The following is an 18,230-nucleotide window of genomic DNA, read 5'->3' on the forward strand; positions in this document are numbered from 1 at the left end:
GATGTCTGAGATTGTCTGTCTGATTTTCAGTAGCATTTCTTTGTAGCTTTTCTTTTGTGCTGAACATTTTAATAGAAACATTCCATCATGTATATAACATTTATTAGATTTACCTTGCTTTTCGTCTATCCTGTGGCATTGTTCTTGGGGGTGCTGTCATTTTGGAAACATAACTCCAGTGTGGGATATCTTAAAATAGAGATGTAATTACATTGATGACATTTAAAAATAAAATGTAAATAACAAAATGTTAATGGAACCACTTTTGCCAAATTTTGAAATAAATAAAGAGAATCACTGGATACAGAATAACTACAGATCAAATTTGTGTTGCTTCACCATTGTGTGTGTATATACTATATATATATATATATATATATATATATATATATATAGTGTGTGTGCATATACAGTATATCTATATATACTGTGTATATATATATATATATATATATATATATATATATATATGGTGTGGTACAGTATGTTGAGACAAATAGTGCCAACATGTGCTTGGACACACTAGATCGTGTGACCGTGCATTATTTCACAACAACCGCACACCTCAGGCCTGATCAACTTTCCACTGTAATCAAAACCTCATCACACAGCCACAGTTGGTATCTTTCCACAAGTGTAAACAAGAACATCTCTCACAGAGACACTGCTCACATAAAAAGAAGCTATTCATTATCTCACTGACAGAAATACACATTTTGACAGAAAACTTTAAAGAAAGGACCTGACACCAATTCAGGCCCAGCCACAGGGGGGGACTAAGGGTACACCTGTAAAAACTTTAAAAAAAGGACCTGACACCAATTCAGGCCCGGCCACAGGGGGGGACTAAGGGTACACCCGTACCGAGCCCCAAAGTCCAGAGGGGTCCTGAGGCCTAGACGGGCACAAAGCGGGGTCGCGGACAGCAGACTTAGTTCTCTAGCCGTGACCATTGGTACCCATATCCGCAGTCCTTTTCTTCTGTACTCTGGCCCGGGCAACGCTGGGCTCGACTTGCCAGTGGCTCAGAATCGACCCGGGCTGCACATGACCTCTTCAAGCAGCTCAGCAGCGTGACGTGATATCCGCACATCGTCTCCATCGGTCAGGCACGCTGCAAACAGGGGACTTTGCTGCAGTGGTGAGCGGCTCTGTGCGGATGAAGGGACTGGTGGCAGAGGGCTGGGGAAGGTGAAGGGGGCTGAAGGCTGGGGTACATGAAGGGGGCTGAAGGCTGGGGTAGGTGAAGGGGGCTGAAGGCTGGGGAAGGTGATGGGACTAAGGATGAGGAAGTTGAAGGGGGTTGTGGGCTATGGAAGGTGATGGTGGTCTGAGGATGGTGATAAACGTCTGAGGCTGAGGAAGGTGACAAGGGACTTTTGGGCTAAGAATAGTGATGAGAGGCTGAATTTGAGGAAGGTGATGAGAGGCTGAGGACTAAGGATGGCTGGCTACAGACGCCATCCCTCATACCCCTGACACATTCACAGCACTGTGATCAAGAAGACCTGCCTGCATCATCAGTGACAGCGTGGTAAGCCATAGTGTATTTTACTTTGTTAAAAGGCTTGCATATCTTTCAGTTAACATTATCACTCGTCACATATCATACATGCAGGGGAGTTATGTGTGGGTGCGAGGTCGGGGCTGGTGGTGATAAGGTGGGACCCCCAGAGACATCAGTGTTCCGGGCCCCGAAATTTCTGTTGCCGGCCCTGCACCAATTCCCACCAAATATTTACTTGTACAATGGTGATTTATTCAAAGAACTTAAACATGACTTATCTGAGCAGCCACTTCAGAATTCAGCGCAGTAAACAGTGAGCAGACATGCCAGCCTTGACCCTGAATAAGTATTAAGGACTTCCTGCCAGTATAATTCACTGTTCAACACGTCTTTCCAAAATGAACCACTCTTAAAGTGACAGTAGTCATTACTGTTCAGCTGTTAAAACAGCCTATTCTGAATATTCAACTGTTTTATTCACTTACACTGTAGTTAAGTAGTTAAATGTTTAATTATTAAAAATAATTCATATGAAACTATTTATTCTCCTATTCTGTATCTGTTTCACCCTACACCATCTCCATGTAGAACTATTTTGTCACAAAATTTTTATAAGATAGATATACCACTCTTGGGTATCTGGTCGCGCTCTGAAATTTGCACACCTAGGGGAGAGCATGACCGCACACCCAGCTGTGGCATATCTATTAGTGTATTTAGACTTTTACTCAGGCTATTAATATTACATTTTCCAAATGCATTAAGAAAGTGAGGTGGTGCACAATCCAGTTAAGCATGCCTTTTAAACTTGTACCTTATCTTGGTTTACACATATCGTTGAAATACTTTTGCACATACAGAAAACAGGTGCAGTTTTCGAGTTGAGTGTTGATGACTGTGATTTTTTTGTCCTGTATGCATCTAGTTTTAAAGATGCAGAAGTGGAAGTATGTCTTTATATACATATACAGTATGTACATACATAAACAGGCAACAATTTACAGAATCAATATAAAATACTTGTAATAATATAGAAACTGTCAGCAATACAACACCAAAAAACATCTCCAAATCAACCTCGCCACTCTGCACAAGATCTGCTTCTCTCATTCACATGCATTACCAGTTCTCATTCCCGGTTCTAGAACTTTTATTAGGTTGCACCCATTCTGTGCTATGCACTATGCTCTTCCTTGCACAAGACTTTCCTCCAAACCATCAAGCAATTTTACAATACTACGTCTACTCTTCAGGCAAGCTTATTTTATTCCTGAATTACCCACGTAACCTCACAAACAACCCAATTACCTCTTCTCTACACAGTTCACACAAAACTTGCATGTGTTGTATTCTCTTTCCTTTATGAAGCAACCATCTGACAGCCAGAGCAATATTGCTATGTAAGTGGCTCATATAGCATTTTTTACCCTTGCAATCTGGCTGGAACAATATGTAAATGTTGCACCACACCTCATGTATTAAACAGCTGTTATCCTACAGACCATATGCTTGCAAACAGGATCCTCTTACCTCTGTGTATATATATTGTCCAGTTTCTTTTTTTTACTGTGTTTTCTCCCAAATGAAAATCGCAGTGAAATATGATGTTGCTATATAAATAAATGTTAATAAATAATCTATAAACACATTTAGATTGAAAACTAAAACGTCTCTGAAGTGACCATCAAGGTTTGAAATGCTGGACGTTATCTTATAAGGTTTCCATTTAGCAGCTCCATAAAAGAGCACATATACGAACTGTGCCAGCCCGCCCCCTGAGTGCCTGAAGTCATGATGTTCCGCACATGACATCATTACATCTCACAGAGAGGGCAGGCCGGCAGCATGCTCCAATTGGCTGTACAGGTTGCCTTTCTGAAGCCTCTAAAGGATGTTCTGGCAGCACTGCAGCAGCAATTATGGCTACAGGGTGCCATTACAGGAACCCTGCTAGCCAGAAGCAAGGGTAAAAGGGTGGCGATGATACTGCCCACAGAGCCCTGAGCTCTGTGTGGTGGCACCAGTCACACAACTTAAGTTACAGCCTTGACACTTAGCATTATTATAACTTCCTCAGCTCTTACAGTACATGACAGATGTATTATCGATGTTGTGCCATGTTACCTCCTCTCTTGCAACTTGTGCAACATTTTTCAAGTCCTGTAGCTAAATGGGGTCTTAACTTTTACAGGAGATCCCACTGGGCCTGTAGTCAAAAGGCTGACAATGACCACAGTTATTATGTCGACATGCTTATGATTTGTTTTTTTTTTTTAATTTATTTCTGAGATTATTTTAAAATAATTTTCTAGCTAAAATTTGCACAGTGAATGTTAGTAGAAACAGTCAAAACATGTAAAACGTGATAATGTATAGATTCTTCTTTTCTTTTTTTTTTTAAACTGTATTTAGATGATCAGAGCACAGTGCCCTGTTTAATGAAATATCCTCCTTTATCTTCAAATTGGTACTGTAGGTGATTTTCCTTAGAAACACACAAGGCCAAACATACTGGGCAGACATGCACATTATGAATATCACGCACCTTGTGTTGGATCGTGCACTGGGAACTGGTTGCTCTCTCCTTTGTTCAGTGCACTGAAAAGATCTTGGTAAAAATGTTTGTTTATTACCATCTGAAATTCCTGAACAGATAAGGTTGTTCCTCCTTTCTTCACAGCTCCTTCCATATCACTCTGCTGCAATGAAGAAGATTTACTTTAATACAATTACTGTTATTTATAAGTGAAGTTAAAAGTAAAGACCTATAAAGTTCTACAATACACTTACTGTAATTGTTATATTGTGGTAACACATTTTTTTTAGTGGAATAATCCTTTAATCTATTATAAATAAATATCCAGGCTTTCCTTTCAACAGGTACATACCCATACCCTGTCTCATGACTACTGGAGCTCTGATAGGAGTGGAAGGGGTCAGGGAGATTGAATGTACCCAGGCCAGCCAATGAGGAGCAGTCATGCCTCCAAAATAATTGTGACTACACCAATGGCGTAACTAGGGTATATGGAGCCCAGGGCAAAATAAAAAATGGAGCCCCCCCCCCTATGTCCGTGCGCCGTAACAATGGTCAAGGTCATGTGCCACAAGGGGTGTGGCCACTGAAAAATGGGGCGTGTCAACATGACACACACGCCTTTCTCGTCACTCTGGGAGCATTCCTTTCCATTACATATACACCTTAATGCCCCGAGTAGTAGTGCCCCTCTTGCAATGCCCACTGTAGTAGTGTCCCTTATACAATGTCCCCAGTAGCAGTGCCCCATGTAGTAGTGCCCTTTATAAAGTGCCCCCAGTAGTGCACCCTTATACTGTGCCCCCATATGCAGTGCCCCTTATACAGTCCCCCCGATGCAGTGCCCCCAGTAGTGGTCCCCCTTATGCAGGACCCCAGTAGTGCCCCTTATACAGTACCCCCAGTATGCAGTTCTCCCAGTAGTGGTCCATTTTATGCAGGCCCCCAGTAGTGGTCCCCCTTATGCAGGCCCCCAGTAGTGCCCCTTATTCAGTGCCCCAAGTAGTGGTCCCCCTTATGAAGGCCCCCAGTAGGGCACCTTATATAGTGCCCCCAGTAGCGATCCCTCTATGCTGTGCCTCTTATACAGTGCCCCAGTAGTAGACCCCATATGCAGTTCCCCCAGTAGTGGTCCCCCCTATCCAGTGCCCCTTATATAGTTCCCCCAGTAGTAGTCCTCCCTATGCAGTGCCCCCCAGTAGTGCCCTTTATATAATTCCCCCAGTAGTAGTCCTCCCTATGCAGTGCCCCCAGTAGTGCCCCTTATATAGTGCTCCCAGTCCCCCCTATGCAGTGCTCTCAGTAGTGCCCCCAGTAGTAGTCCCCCCTATGCAGTGCCCCCAGTAGTGCCCCTTATATTGTGCCCCAGTAGTGGTCCCCCCTATACAGTGTTCCCAGTAGTAGTCCCCCCCTATGCAGTGCCCCTTATATAATGCCCCCAGTAGTTGCCCCCCCATGCAGTGCCCCCAGTATAGCGGTCCCCCGATGCAGTGCCTCCATTAGTGCCCCCAGTAGTCCCCCCCCAGCAGTGCCAAATACATACACGTAAAAAAACCTAAAAAAAACTTACCTGAATCCCAGCTCCTGCTACTGCGCTCTTCTGAACTCCTGAGCTGGCCCGCTCTGCATTATGGGAGAGACGTCATGACATCTCTCCCATCACCCACTGCTGGGGATCCGGAAGATGTAACTCATGAGTGAGCTCTAGCCTGGCTCTGGCACTGGGCGCAGTGGAGCAGTTAATGAGAGGCTATCTGACTCTCATTGACTGCCAAAACAAACACTGCCGCCGGGTAGTACAAGTGTACTAGCCTGCGGCAGCGTTTGTTACTGTGTAGTGCGGACTGCACTCCGTGACCTGTAATTGACCACACATTTTCTGGACTGCGGACGGCGGTGCCCCCTGAGACACCGTTCTGATGATGCCCCCTGTGCCACCGGTCCGATGGCGCCCAGGGCATGAGCCCTGCTAAACTCCCCTTAGTTACGCCACTGGACCACACCCCCTAAAGCAGCACATCATGTGCAATAGAACCTGATAATCACAATGTGGTTTGGCCGCACCTGCACATGCTTGGCAATGCTCCCTGAAAGTACCATCCCTGATGACTATCCATGTTTGAAAGTATAGCGTGGGATGATGACCAGCCTTTTATGCAAAGAGTGTGTTAGAAATACAGTATGTGTATACAAGTTGGTAGGTGTAGCAGAGTTCCAGTACACACCAGCTGATGCCTGAGGCAACGAACAGCCCAATTGCTTAAACAGTAGAGTGGTTTTATTGGTGTTACAGCCGTACTCACTTTTATAAACTGATTTAATGGAGGGGAGCTTGAGCGGAACAGGGTGATATACAACTCACCAGCTGGTGAGTGTATCTGGTGATCGGGTAGCTTTACAGGGATTCTGGAAGGCATTGTGGGTGGTGGTAATACCTCTCTGGAGCTAAGTGGGAGACATCTGTTGTCCATGGCACTCAACAAGTTGCACCGCACATGCGCAGTAGCTAAGTCTGGCTGCCATCTTGGAACAAGGAATAAAATCTCCTTGGAGGAAGAAAATGGAGTGTGCGCAGTAACGTTCTCCACTTTCAACAGAACGTATATAATGTGTTGGTCTTACAGCAAGAGTACACCCGGGGGGATGTAACAGGGTACAGTAAGTGCTGATTTTACTTCAAATTTGCTGCAATATTTAAAGTAGCAATTTCTTTAAAGACAAAACCACCCTACTTCAAATCCAGCTAAAACTTTGTGGAAAAATCTGCACTTTACAGACACAAAGTAGAAACTGTGATTTTTATCACAATGGAAAAACTAAGCACTTTAATTTCAATCATTTAAGATTTTATAATAAATTTCCTTAATTATATATGGTATGATGAAAACTATGCGCAATATGCAATTTTAGGAAATGTTGTCTGTCTTGTTTTGTGTACTGTCTGTCACTTCCCATCTATTATAATAAATATCACCAATTACATGAGACCACACCCCCTCTGACTAAACCATTAACTGTTTTATTGTAAAAGAATTATGACACATGAATAGGATTGGCAGGAGGTATTTTAGTAGGAGTTAAGATAGATACTAAAACATTAGCTTTGTATGCACGTTCAGCTCTCCAAGCTAATTTAGTAACATCTTTATAGAAACTAGATAAAGCACTGCCAAATAATACCCCTTTCACACTGAAAATTAAATTACCGGGTAATTCACTTGCAATGGCAAAAAACATGGCTTTTACCCGGCATTTGCATGCCAGGTTTTTTGCCGTTTCATACCCCTTTCACACTGAAAATTAAATTACCGGGTAATTCAATTTTACCCGGTAATTTGCTAAACAACCCGGGATTTTTCCCTGTGTGAAAGGGTCATCCCGGGTGTAAATTCCCGGGTATCTGACCCTGCAAAGAACCAGGGTCGGAAACCCGGGAATTTAGTCCCGGGATGACCCTTTCACACAGGGAAAATCCCAGGTTTTTAAGCAAATAACCGTGTAAAAGTGAATTACTCAGTAATTTAATTTTCAGTGTGAAAGGGGTATCAGACAGAACATGGCAAAAAATCTGGCATGCAAATGCCGGGTAAAAGCCGGGTTGTTTGCCATTTTCTGTCTGAAAGTGGTATAAATGTCTTTATACTTTGTATTTTTATGTCTACATGTCAAACATATTAGGACATTTTCTTCAAGACAGACAAGTAAGATTATTTTGGAAATGAATTACAACTAAAAAGCTATGATGCATTTCATCCTACATCTTCAAAGTAACCGAGTCGTTGAATAAATGAACTGGAATCAGGAGAGCTTCTTATATCAGGCCTGTTGATGTGCTAGTGGTCTGGATTTCACATCACTGGCTTGACCAATAAAATATAGTTATGCTGCTAGTAGCTGGTATATGAAGAAGTTAAAGCACCACCCATACATGCTGCAATTTGATAACCAAATAGGCAACTTTAAATCTCAATGGAGGAAAATCACATAATATGAGCAAAACTTTCTGCTGCTCCAAAAAAAAACCAATAGATTGGGATCAACCACACATTGAGTTCTGTCCTTCAGATAGTAAATGTGATTGGACAATTACTGCATCTGATGGTGTATGCAGTCACTGTCTGACCATGCTAATAATGTCCTGTTCGATCAAGACCTTTCATATGGGGCCATCCATTAGCTGCTTACACTGACCCACGTTGGGTTGTCACAGTTATACTTACTGAGCTGCAGCCAGTGAAATGCCCTTTTAGTAATATGAGAAAGGCCAAACCAATAGCTGGTAGACAGTTATAACCAGGCTCATCAAGTCCTAGTATGTACTGGTCCCAGACATACTGTAAAGTATTCATGTTCAGATAACCTACAAGAAATGTTATGAAATCATGAGGTTGTGGGTGGAAACCTAAAGCATTCTACATAGCAGACTTGTGCAAGGAGGGTTAAGACAAGCATGTACTGGCCTCTCTAATACAGTGTCCCATTGCCTTACAGCATGTCAATAAGGTTATTAATAAATAATAATGGCACCACACAGAAAGTAAAGTACAGACACAACATGTTATTACAGTTGAAATGGACGTCGGGCTGTTGCAGCGCTGCTGCTTATCACTATATGAATTAAGGAACATTTTTACCTACTAGACGTGAGCGCTGGTTTTTACACTTTGCTGCTTCAGGAAGTGTTAGTGGTTTATATATATATATATATATGTGTATATATATATATATATTAGGGGTGTGCACCGGCCACTTTTCGTGTTTTGTGTTTTGGTTTTGGATCTGGATCTTTCTTCGTGTTTTGGATCTGGATTGGTTTTGCCAAAACCACCCTTCCGTGTTTTGGGTTCTGGGTTTTGTGTTTTGGATCTGTATTTTTTTTTAAAAAAGCATAAAAACAGCTAAAATCACAGAATTTGTAGGTTTTTCTGCTCCTATGCTATTATTAACCTCAATAACCTTAATTTCCACTCATTTCCAGTCTATTCTGAACACCTCACACCTCACAATAGTGTTTTTATGTCCAAAACGTTGCACCGAGGTAGCTGGATGACTATGCTAAGCGACACGAGTGGGCGGCACAAACACGTGACCCATCTAGGCGTGAAACTGCAGTGGCAGACAGGATGGCAGTTTGAAAAACTAGGCCCCAAACTGTACATAATGCAAAGAAAAAAAAGAGGTGCAAGATGGAATTGTCCTTGGGCCCTCCCACCCACCCTTATGTTGTATAAACAGGACATGCACACTTTAACAAACCAATCATTTCAGCGCCAGGGTCTGCCACACAACTGTGGCTGAAATGATTGGTTCGTTTGGGCCCCCACAAAACAAGCTGGCAATTAATGTGTCCCTGCACAAACTGGCTCTATGGAGGCAAGATGTCATCCTCATCCTCCTCATCCACCGATTCCTCACCCTCTTCAGTGTGTACATCCTCATCCTCACAAAGTATTAACTCGTCCCCACTTGAATCCACCACCACAGGTCCCTCTGTACCTTCTGGAGGCTGGTCTCCCTGGAAGAGCTGATAATTCATTTTGATGAACATCATCTTCTCCACATTCTGTGGAAGCAACCTCCTACGCCTTTCGCTGACAAGGTTCCCGGCTGCACTAAACACTCTTTCGGAGTACACACTGGAGGGGGGGCAACTCAGGTAAAATAGAGCCAGTTTGTACAGGGGCCTCCAAATTGCCTCTTTTTCCTGCCAGTACAGGTATGGACTGTCTGCCATGCCTACTTGGATGCTGTCACCGATGTAATCCTCCACCATTCTGTCAATGGTGACAGTATCATATGCAGTGACAGTAGACATGTCAGAAATTGTTGCCAGGTCCTTCAGTCCGGACCAGATGTCCAAACTTGGTCCTGCCTGCCCTGCATCACCGCCAGCGGGTTGCTTAGGATACCTAAGTTTTTTCCTGGCAGCCCCAGTTGCGGGAGAAAATGAAGAAGGAGCCGTTGACGTGTCACGTTCCGCTTCAGCTGACAGTGTGTTCACCAGCAGGTCTTTGCACCTCTGCAGGCTTGTGTCAGCCGGAAAGAGAGACACCACATAGGCTTTAAACCTAGGATCGAGCACGGTGGCCAAAACGTAGTGGTCTGATTTCAACAGATTGACCACCCTGGATCCTGGCAAAGCGAATGAAGGGCTTCATCCACAAGTCCCACATGCCGAGCGGAATCGCTCCGTCTTAGCTCCTCCTTCACTTTCTCCAGCTGCTTCTGCAAAAGCCTGATGAGGGGAATGACCTGACTCAAGCTGGCAGTGTCTGAACTGACTTCACGTGTGGCAAGTTCGAAGGGCTGGAGAACCTTGCACAACACGGAAATCATTCTCCACTGCGCTTGAGTCAGGTGCATACCCCCTCCTTTGCCTATGTCATAGGTGGATGTATAGGCTTGTATGGCCTTTTGCTGCTCCTCCATCCTCTGAAGCATATAGAGGGTTGAGTTCCACCGCGTCACAACCTCTTGCTTCAGGTGATGGCGGGGCAGGTTCAAGAGTGTTTGCTGGCGCTCCAGTCTTCGGCACGCAGTCGCTGAATGGCGAAAGTGGCCAGAAATTTTTCGGGCCACCCAAAGCGTCTCCTGCACGCCCCTGTCGCTTTTCAGAAAATTCTGCACCACCAAGTTTATTGTGTGAGCAAAACATGGGACGTGCTGGAATTTGCCCAGATGTAATGCCCGCACAATATTGGTGGCGTTGTCAGATATCACAAATCCCCAGGAGAGTCTAAGTGGGGTAAGCCACTGGGCGATGATTTCCCTCAGTTTCTCTAAGAGGTTGTCGGCGGTGTGCCTCTTACTGAAACCGGTGATACACAGCGTAGCCTGCCTTGTAACGAGCTGGCATTTCTGAGATGCTGCTACTGGTGACGCTGCTGCTGTTGCTGCGTAAGGTGATACATCTACCCAGTGGGCTGTCACAGTCATATAGTCCTTAGTCTGCCCTGTTCCACTTGTCCACATGTCCGTGGTTAAGTGGACATTGTGTACAACGGCATTTTTCAGGACACTGAGGACACTTTTTCTGACGTTTCTGTACAGTCTCGGTATCGCCTGCCTAGTGAAGTGGAATCTAGACGGGATTTGGAACCGGGGACACACTACCTCCATCAATTGTCTAAATCCCACTGCACTAATGGCGGATACCGGACGCACGTCTAACACCAACATAGCAGTCAAGGCCTCAGTTATACGTTTTGCTTCAGGATGACTGCTGTCGTACTTCATCCTCCTCGCTAAGGACTGTTGGAGGGTCAATTGTTTAGTAAAAGTAGTGGTGTTCCTACTTCCTCTCTGGGATGATGAACGACTCCCAGCAGCAGCAACAGCAGCAGCGGCAGCAGTAGGTGTAGCAATGCAGGATCCTCCGGAGGAATCCCGGATAGGAGAGTCAGTCATGCCAGTGACATGGCCTGCAGGACTACTTCCGATCCTAACTAAGGAGGAAATTGACGAGGAGGGAGTTGACGGTGTGGTTTGCAGGCGCTTGGATACAACAGGACAACGGGATTTAGGTGTCCCTGGACTGCTTACGGTCTTAGCCAAAGTTTCTGAACTTGACAGTAACTTTTTATGAACGCACTGCAGGTGCCGTATAAGGGAGGATGTTCCTAGGTGGTTGACGTCCCTACCCCTACTTATTTCACCTTTACATATGGTACATATGGCAAGACAGTTGTTGTCCGGATTTGGATAGAAATATTGCCAGACCAAAGAGGTGGAATGTTTGGTCTTCTGCCCAGGCATGACCGTGATGGGCTTTTTCATCCCACGGACAACAACTGTCTCCCCCGGAGCCTGATTTAAACAAACCACATCACCATCAGAATCCTCCTCGCCAACTTCCTCCTCAGCGCCAGCTACACCAGTATCCTCATCCTGTTGTACTTCAACAGTGACATCTTCAATTTGCATATCAGCAAGTGGACTGTGGGTGCTCCTTTCAGCGTGCAAATGGTGGAAAGAGCCACCTCTTCCCGTCCAGTGCTGGGAAGGTCAGGCATCGCAACCACCACCACACTTGGACTCTCCTTGGGGATTTGTGATATCTTCTTAGAAAGCACAGTTCTTCGCTGTGCTTTTGCCAGCTTAACTCTTTTGATTTTTTTAGTGGGAGGAGGGCTTCCATCGTCATGTGAAGCTGAACCACTAGTCATGAACATACTAGGGATCGACCTTAGCCGTTCCTTGCCACTCCGTGTCGTAAATGGCATATTGGCAAGTTTACGTTTCTCTTCAGCTGATTTAAATGTCTTTTTCAAGGTCATTTTCCTGAACTTTGCCATTTGGGATTGTATGTGCCCTCTACTATGACATTGGGCATCGGCCTTGGCAGACGACGTTGATGGCATGTTATCGTCTATGTCATGACTAGTGGCAGCAGCTTCAGCACTAGGAGGAAGTGGTTCTTGATCTTTCTCTATTTTATTTTTATCGGAGAAAGTTTGGTCCTCCATTTATGTTATATCGATTTGATATATACGTGCGGCTAAACACAGAAAATAATTTTTTTTTTGGTTTGGACTGGAGTGTACTTTCGGGGGTTACAGCACCCTTTAACGGTCAAGCCAGCCGGCCCTTTACTTATGACACAGGCGCACGCTTGGCACTACTTTGTTGATGCACGTGCGGCTACTGCGCACACAATTCACAAACACAGAAAATAATTTTTTTTTTGGTTTGGACTGGAGTGTACTTTGGGGGTTACAGCACCCTTTAACGGTCAAGCCAGCCGGCCCTTTACTTATGACACAGGCGCACGCTTGGCACTACTTTGTTGATGCACGTGCGGCTACTGCGCACACAATTCACAAACACAGAAAATAATTTTTTTTTTGTTTGGACTGGAGTGTACTTTCGGGGGTTACAGCACCCTTAACGGTCAAGCCAGCCGGCCCTTTACTTATGACACAGGCGCACGCTTGGCTCTACTTTGTTGATGCACGTGCGGCTACTGCGCACACAATTCACAAACACAGAAAATAATTTTTTTTTGGTTTGGACTGGAGTGTACTTTCGGGGGTTACAGCACCCTTTAACGGTCAAGCCAGCCGGCCCTTTACTTATGACACAGGCGCACGCTTGGCACTACTTTGTTGATGCACGTGCGGCTACTGCGCACACAATTCACAAACACAGAAAATAATTTTTTTTTTGGTTTGGACTGGAGTGTACTTTCGGGGGTTACAGCACCCTTAACGGTCAAGCCAGCCGGCCCTTTACTTATGACACAGGCGCACGCTTGGCACTACTTTGTCGATGCACGTGCGGCTACTGCGCACACAATTCACAAACACAGAAAATAATTTTTTTTTGGTTTGGACTGGAGTGTACTTTCGGGGGTTACAGCACCCTTTAACGGTCAAGCCAGCCGGCCCTTTACTTATGACACAGGCGCACGCTTGGCACTACTTTGTTGATGCACGTGCGGCTACTGCGCACACAATTCACAAACACAGAAAATAATTTTTTTTTTGGTTTGGACTGGAGTGTACTTTGGGGGTTACAGCACCCTTTAACGGTCAAGCCAGCCGGCCCTTTACTTATGACACAGGCGCACGCTTGGCACTACTTTGTTGATGCACGTGCGGCTACTGCGCACACAATTCACAAACACAGAAAATAATTTTTTTTTTGGTTTGGACTGGAGTGTACTTTCGGGGGTTACAGCACCCTTAACGGTCAAGCCAGCCGGCCCTTTACTTATGACACAGGTGCACGCTTGGCACTACTTTGTTGATGCACGTGCGGCTACTGCGCACACAATTCACAAACACAGAAAATAATTTTTTTTTTGGTTTGGACTGGAGTGTACTTTCGGGGGTTACAGCACCCTTAACGGTCAAGCCAGCCGGCCCTTTACTTATGACACAGGCGCACGCTTGGCACTACTTTGTTGATGCACGTGCGGCTACTGCGCACACAATTCACAAACACAGAAAATAATTTTTTTTTGGTTTGGACTGGAGTGTACTTTCGGGGGTTACAGCACCCTTAACGGTCAAGCCAGCCGGCCCTTTACTTATGACACAGGCGCACGCTTGGCACTACTTTGTTGATGCACGTGCGGCTACTGCGCACACAATTCACAAACACAGAAAATAATTTTTTTTTTGGTTTGGACTGGAGTGTACTTTCGGGGGTTACAGCACCCTTAACGGTCAAGCCAGCCGGCCCTTTACTTATGACACAGGTGCACGCTTGGCACTACTTTGTTGATGCACGTGCGGCTACTGCGCACACAATTCACAAACACAGAAAATAATTTTTTTTTTGGTTTGGACTGGAGTGTACTTTCGGGGGTTACAGCACCCTTAACGGTCAAGCCAGTCGGCCCTTTACTTATGACACAGGCGCACGCTTGGCACTACTTTGTTGATGCACGTGCGGCTACTGCGCACACAATTCACAAACACAGAAAATAATTTTTTTTTTGGTTTGGACTGGAGTGTACTTTCGGGGGTTACAGCACCCTTAACGGTCAAGCCAGCCGGCCCTTTACTTATGACACAGGCGCACGCTTGGCACTACTTTGTTGATGCACGTGCGGCTACTGCGCACACAATTCACAAACACAGAAAATTATTTTTTTTTGGTTTGGACTGGAGTGTACTTTCGGGGGTTACAGCACCCTTTAACGGTCAAGCCAGCCGGCCCTTTACTTATGACACAGGCGCACGCTTGGCACTACTTTGTTGATGCACGTGCGGCTACTGCGCACACAATTCACAAACACAGAAAATATATTATTTTTTTAGCACTTGGGGGGAGCACCCCTGATGGACAGAGCACCCCCTGGACAACACTACAGCACTCCTTTAGGACTGGGACACTGCACAGGACTTTGGAGTGGACACAGCCCCTATGGAGAACTGACTGCACAACACAGTCCAGCCAGCCCCTATGGACTTTGAAGTAGTGGACACAGCCCCTATTAACAACAGCAGCACAGCACAACACAGCCAGCCCCTATGGACTTTGAAGTAGTGGACAACAGCAGCACTACACTACACTACACTACACTACACAGCCCTAACTCCCACCCTCCCTCTTCACTGTCCACAGCCGAGTGAGAAAATGGCGCCGACGCGGGTACCTTATATAGGATCCAAAACCCGCGAGACTCGGAAGGCGGGATGATGACGTTTTGCCTCGATTTCAGATCCGAGTCAGGCGGGAAAAGTCGAGCCTGACTCGGATCGGACTCGGATCGGGGGGGCTCGGGGGGGTTCGGATTTCAGAAATCCGAACCCGCTCACCCCTAATATATATATATATATATATATACATATATATATTATATATATATATTACATATACTGTATATATGTAATATATTCTTTAAAAGTGATAAAACAGCTAAAATAATTTTTCAAATCCGAGTTCCGAATTTACAGCAGACCCAATCCGGGACTTGGTTTTATTTGTGTGTGTGTACGTATGTGTGTGTGTATGTGTGTGCATGTACATATATATATATATATATATATATATATATACACACACACACACGTGTGTATGAAAGAGAGAGTATGTATGTTAGCTTTTGTACAATTTTCCTCTGTGATACAAATGCCGATTATTACACACAACAGTTGCTGTAATGAGACTTTATCTTTTCACAAAAGGTTATTGATAATCAGTACCGACAAAGAGGACCTGGAAGACAGGCTGTACCAATCTCTGCATACCCAGTGTCAGGGTTTCCTCAGGGCTTTCAGCTGTATCATAATAAAATAAGCAAAATAAAAATAATTTGATTGATTCATCAATGTAACGTCTTGTCCATTAAAATGAGTAATAAAATAAACTAAGAAAAATACTTTAATACTTCATAGAAGAAATGTGTCTAAACAATCTTTTCTCACTAATTTATAATCTCACTGGATGTTAATTTGTTTCTGTGTAAGGTATTGACTTCACTGAGTAAAACAACAATGCCGCTACCAGCAATGTATCCTACAGCAGTTGAATAAATTGATTATTAAAGCTAATACACAAGTTGGCTGTTCTAAAACTATAAATATATATATTTCAAATTCACACAAGGTATTTAAAAGTCACAAGGCTTCCCAGCCAAGGCACACATTATTGGTGAGTTCTGTCAAGAAGCTCCAGTGAAGAGTTTAACAGTCAAATAATGGCTATTGCTATAACTTCCATGCAAGTCCTAGCAGCACATTCGCAGCCATAAGGTCATGCATGAACAGCATCATTTTGTAGAAAAATGCCCCCCTTAGTGGATGGAGCCTACATAAAATCTGGGTACACACTGGAGTGATATTGTTCCATATTGGCCGATTTGGCCATACCAGAATGTCAAATCGTGCATAATGTGCGTTATATTTAGGTGTGCAGCACATCAAACCTGCCGATATTGCATGTGGCGCCATTCAGCATAATGAAGGACAGAACGAGTGATCATTCCATCGGTCATTACATCGTTCTGAGGAGTACCCAGGATAGGACATATTGGCTGCTGGGTACACATCACTCCGTGTGTACACAGCTTTATGCTTCTAATTAGACAAAGCGCCTAATGCCATCTTTTGATGGTGTTAGCTAATGGGGACAAGCTGAGAAAGAGAAGAGCTGCACTCTTGATAAATAGAGCCAGACCGCAGTCCCCATAAAGAATAATGGGGACTGCAATCTCTCCATTAGTTAGCCTAATTATGAATATTCTGTATCTCTGATATCTAATGTATTATCCTCTTGATGTATTATCCGCCATACCTAAATTGCCGCACTATTTTTATGTTCAAAGAAGCTTGATAGTAGGTCTCTACAAGTGCAATATATTCCAAATGTGTTTTGTTACTTCTGAAACTATAAGGTTGGCATTAATAAATAAGAGCAAAGCTAAAAAACATGTAGGCCCAAATGTAATAATCTGCTCTTTGTGTCTAACCTGCAGCAGCTAGACTTTTATTTAATTCAAAACCAAGGTGGTTTAGCTCCTTTATGCCTTAAAACTTTTTATGACTATAACATGTTTCTACTGTGCTGTGAGCTTACGTACGTATTGCTGTCTAAAATGTGGCAACTGCTTCAGACATCACATCAGGCTTGCCGCCAATGTGACTGCCTCTGGGGGGAGGGGGCAGGATGACGCAATTTTGAGGACGGGGCGTAACTGTACAATTGCATCATCACAGCCCCACCCCCGCTACACAATGCCAAGATTATCTGCATTGTGTAGTCGGAGGGGGGCCATGATGGCGCGATTCAACATGAATCACGTCATCGGCTCCCCTGGACTGGCCACTTATACAAGGTGGGAGCGGATGCTGGTGGTAGGGAAGCAGAAACCAGCGGGTGGTGTGGGGTGGTTGCGCTGGCTGGGAGACTTGCCCACTTTTCCGAGGGGCCGGGATCGCCATTCTGGGAGAGAAGGCAAGTGTGCCCTATGTTTTAGTGAGCACAAAAAATGAATCAGATTAATAAATAAATGCCCATTTGCCTCACAAATAAAGTCTTAAACTGCGGTATTTACTTTTCTTTTAGGTCGAATAAGATGTGAGTTAAGCCGCGGAATTGCTAAGTACACCTCTGGGTGTACCCTATGCCATACCCATAATTTATGCAACAAAACTGAAAAGTGATACTGTTTTTGCTTACCTTGAGTTGAGTATATATTTTGGATGGTTTGTGCCAGGTGTTGATCAATGTTATTTAAAGACAATGCCATTGTTTGGAATATTCTTTCCTAGTTCAAAAGAAAAATTAAGACAAATTTCGTGTTAATGTTAGCATCCATTACCAATGGTGTATTTATGATGACTTTTAAGACCTTAGTGCAAAATATGCCACTTGGGCTTCTCTAAATTTGGGTGTACAGTACGGTAACAGCAGTAGAAATGTAAATTCTGCATTGTTGTGTATATATTAATTTTTCATTATATACTTTTTGGTTTGATTTTACAAATATTTTTGTTGTTGTTGAATTTTCAAATATTAAAACAAACATATATCTAATCAAAGGCACCAACATGGGCGTATTGAATAGAAAATGCATCACCAATACAGTTCTGCATGGACAGACTAACTATAGCATAATTTTAACACTACATCCAAAGGTGCCCAGTGTGAGAGTAAAACTTAAAAACAAAACATAACCATCATTTCTAGTAAAATGAAGATATGTTTGTCCACTCTTACTCACAAAAGATGCTAGAG

General features: G+C 44.0%; 1 protein-coding gene across 1 annotated transcript in view; it reads right to left on the reverse strand.

Moving 5' to 3' along the window:
• Window positions 1-18,230, reverse strand: part of LOC148481322 (uncharacterized) — a 126,272-nt gene that overhangs the window by 31,859 nt on the left and 76,183 nt on the right. The window contains exons 7-11 of the mRNA XM_088453657.1: window positions 17,673-17,760; window positions 15,698-15,772; window positions 8,264-8,403; window positions 4,053-4,206; window positions 114-189 (exon numbers count right to left, since the gene is read on the reverse strand). Of these exons, the coding sequence (XP_088309783.1) occupies window positions 114-189; window positions 4,053-4,206; window positions 8,264-8,403; window positions 15,698-15,772; window positions 17,673-17,760 (533 nt within the window). The remainder of the gene's footprint in view (window positions 1-113; window positions 190-4,052; window positions 4,207-8,263; window positions 8,404-15,697; window positions 15,773-17,672; window positions 17,761-18,230) is intronic.

This window comes from Taudactylus pleione, unplaced genomic scaffold (genome assembly GCF_031769625.1).
Source record: "Taudactylus pleione unplaced genomic scaffold, aTauple2 ptg000585l, whole genome shotgun sequence".
Classification (NCBI taxonomy): Eukaryota; Metazoa; Chordata; class Amphibia; order Anura; family Myobatrachidae; genus Taudactylus; species Taudactylus pleione.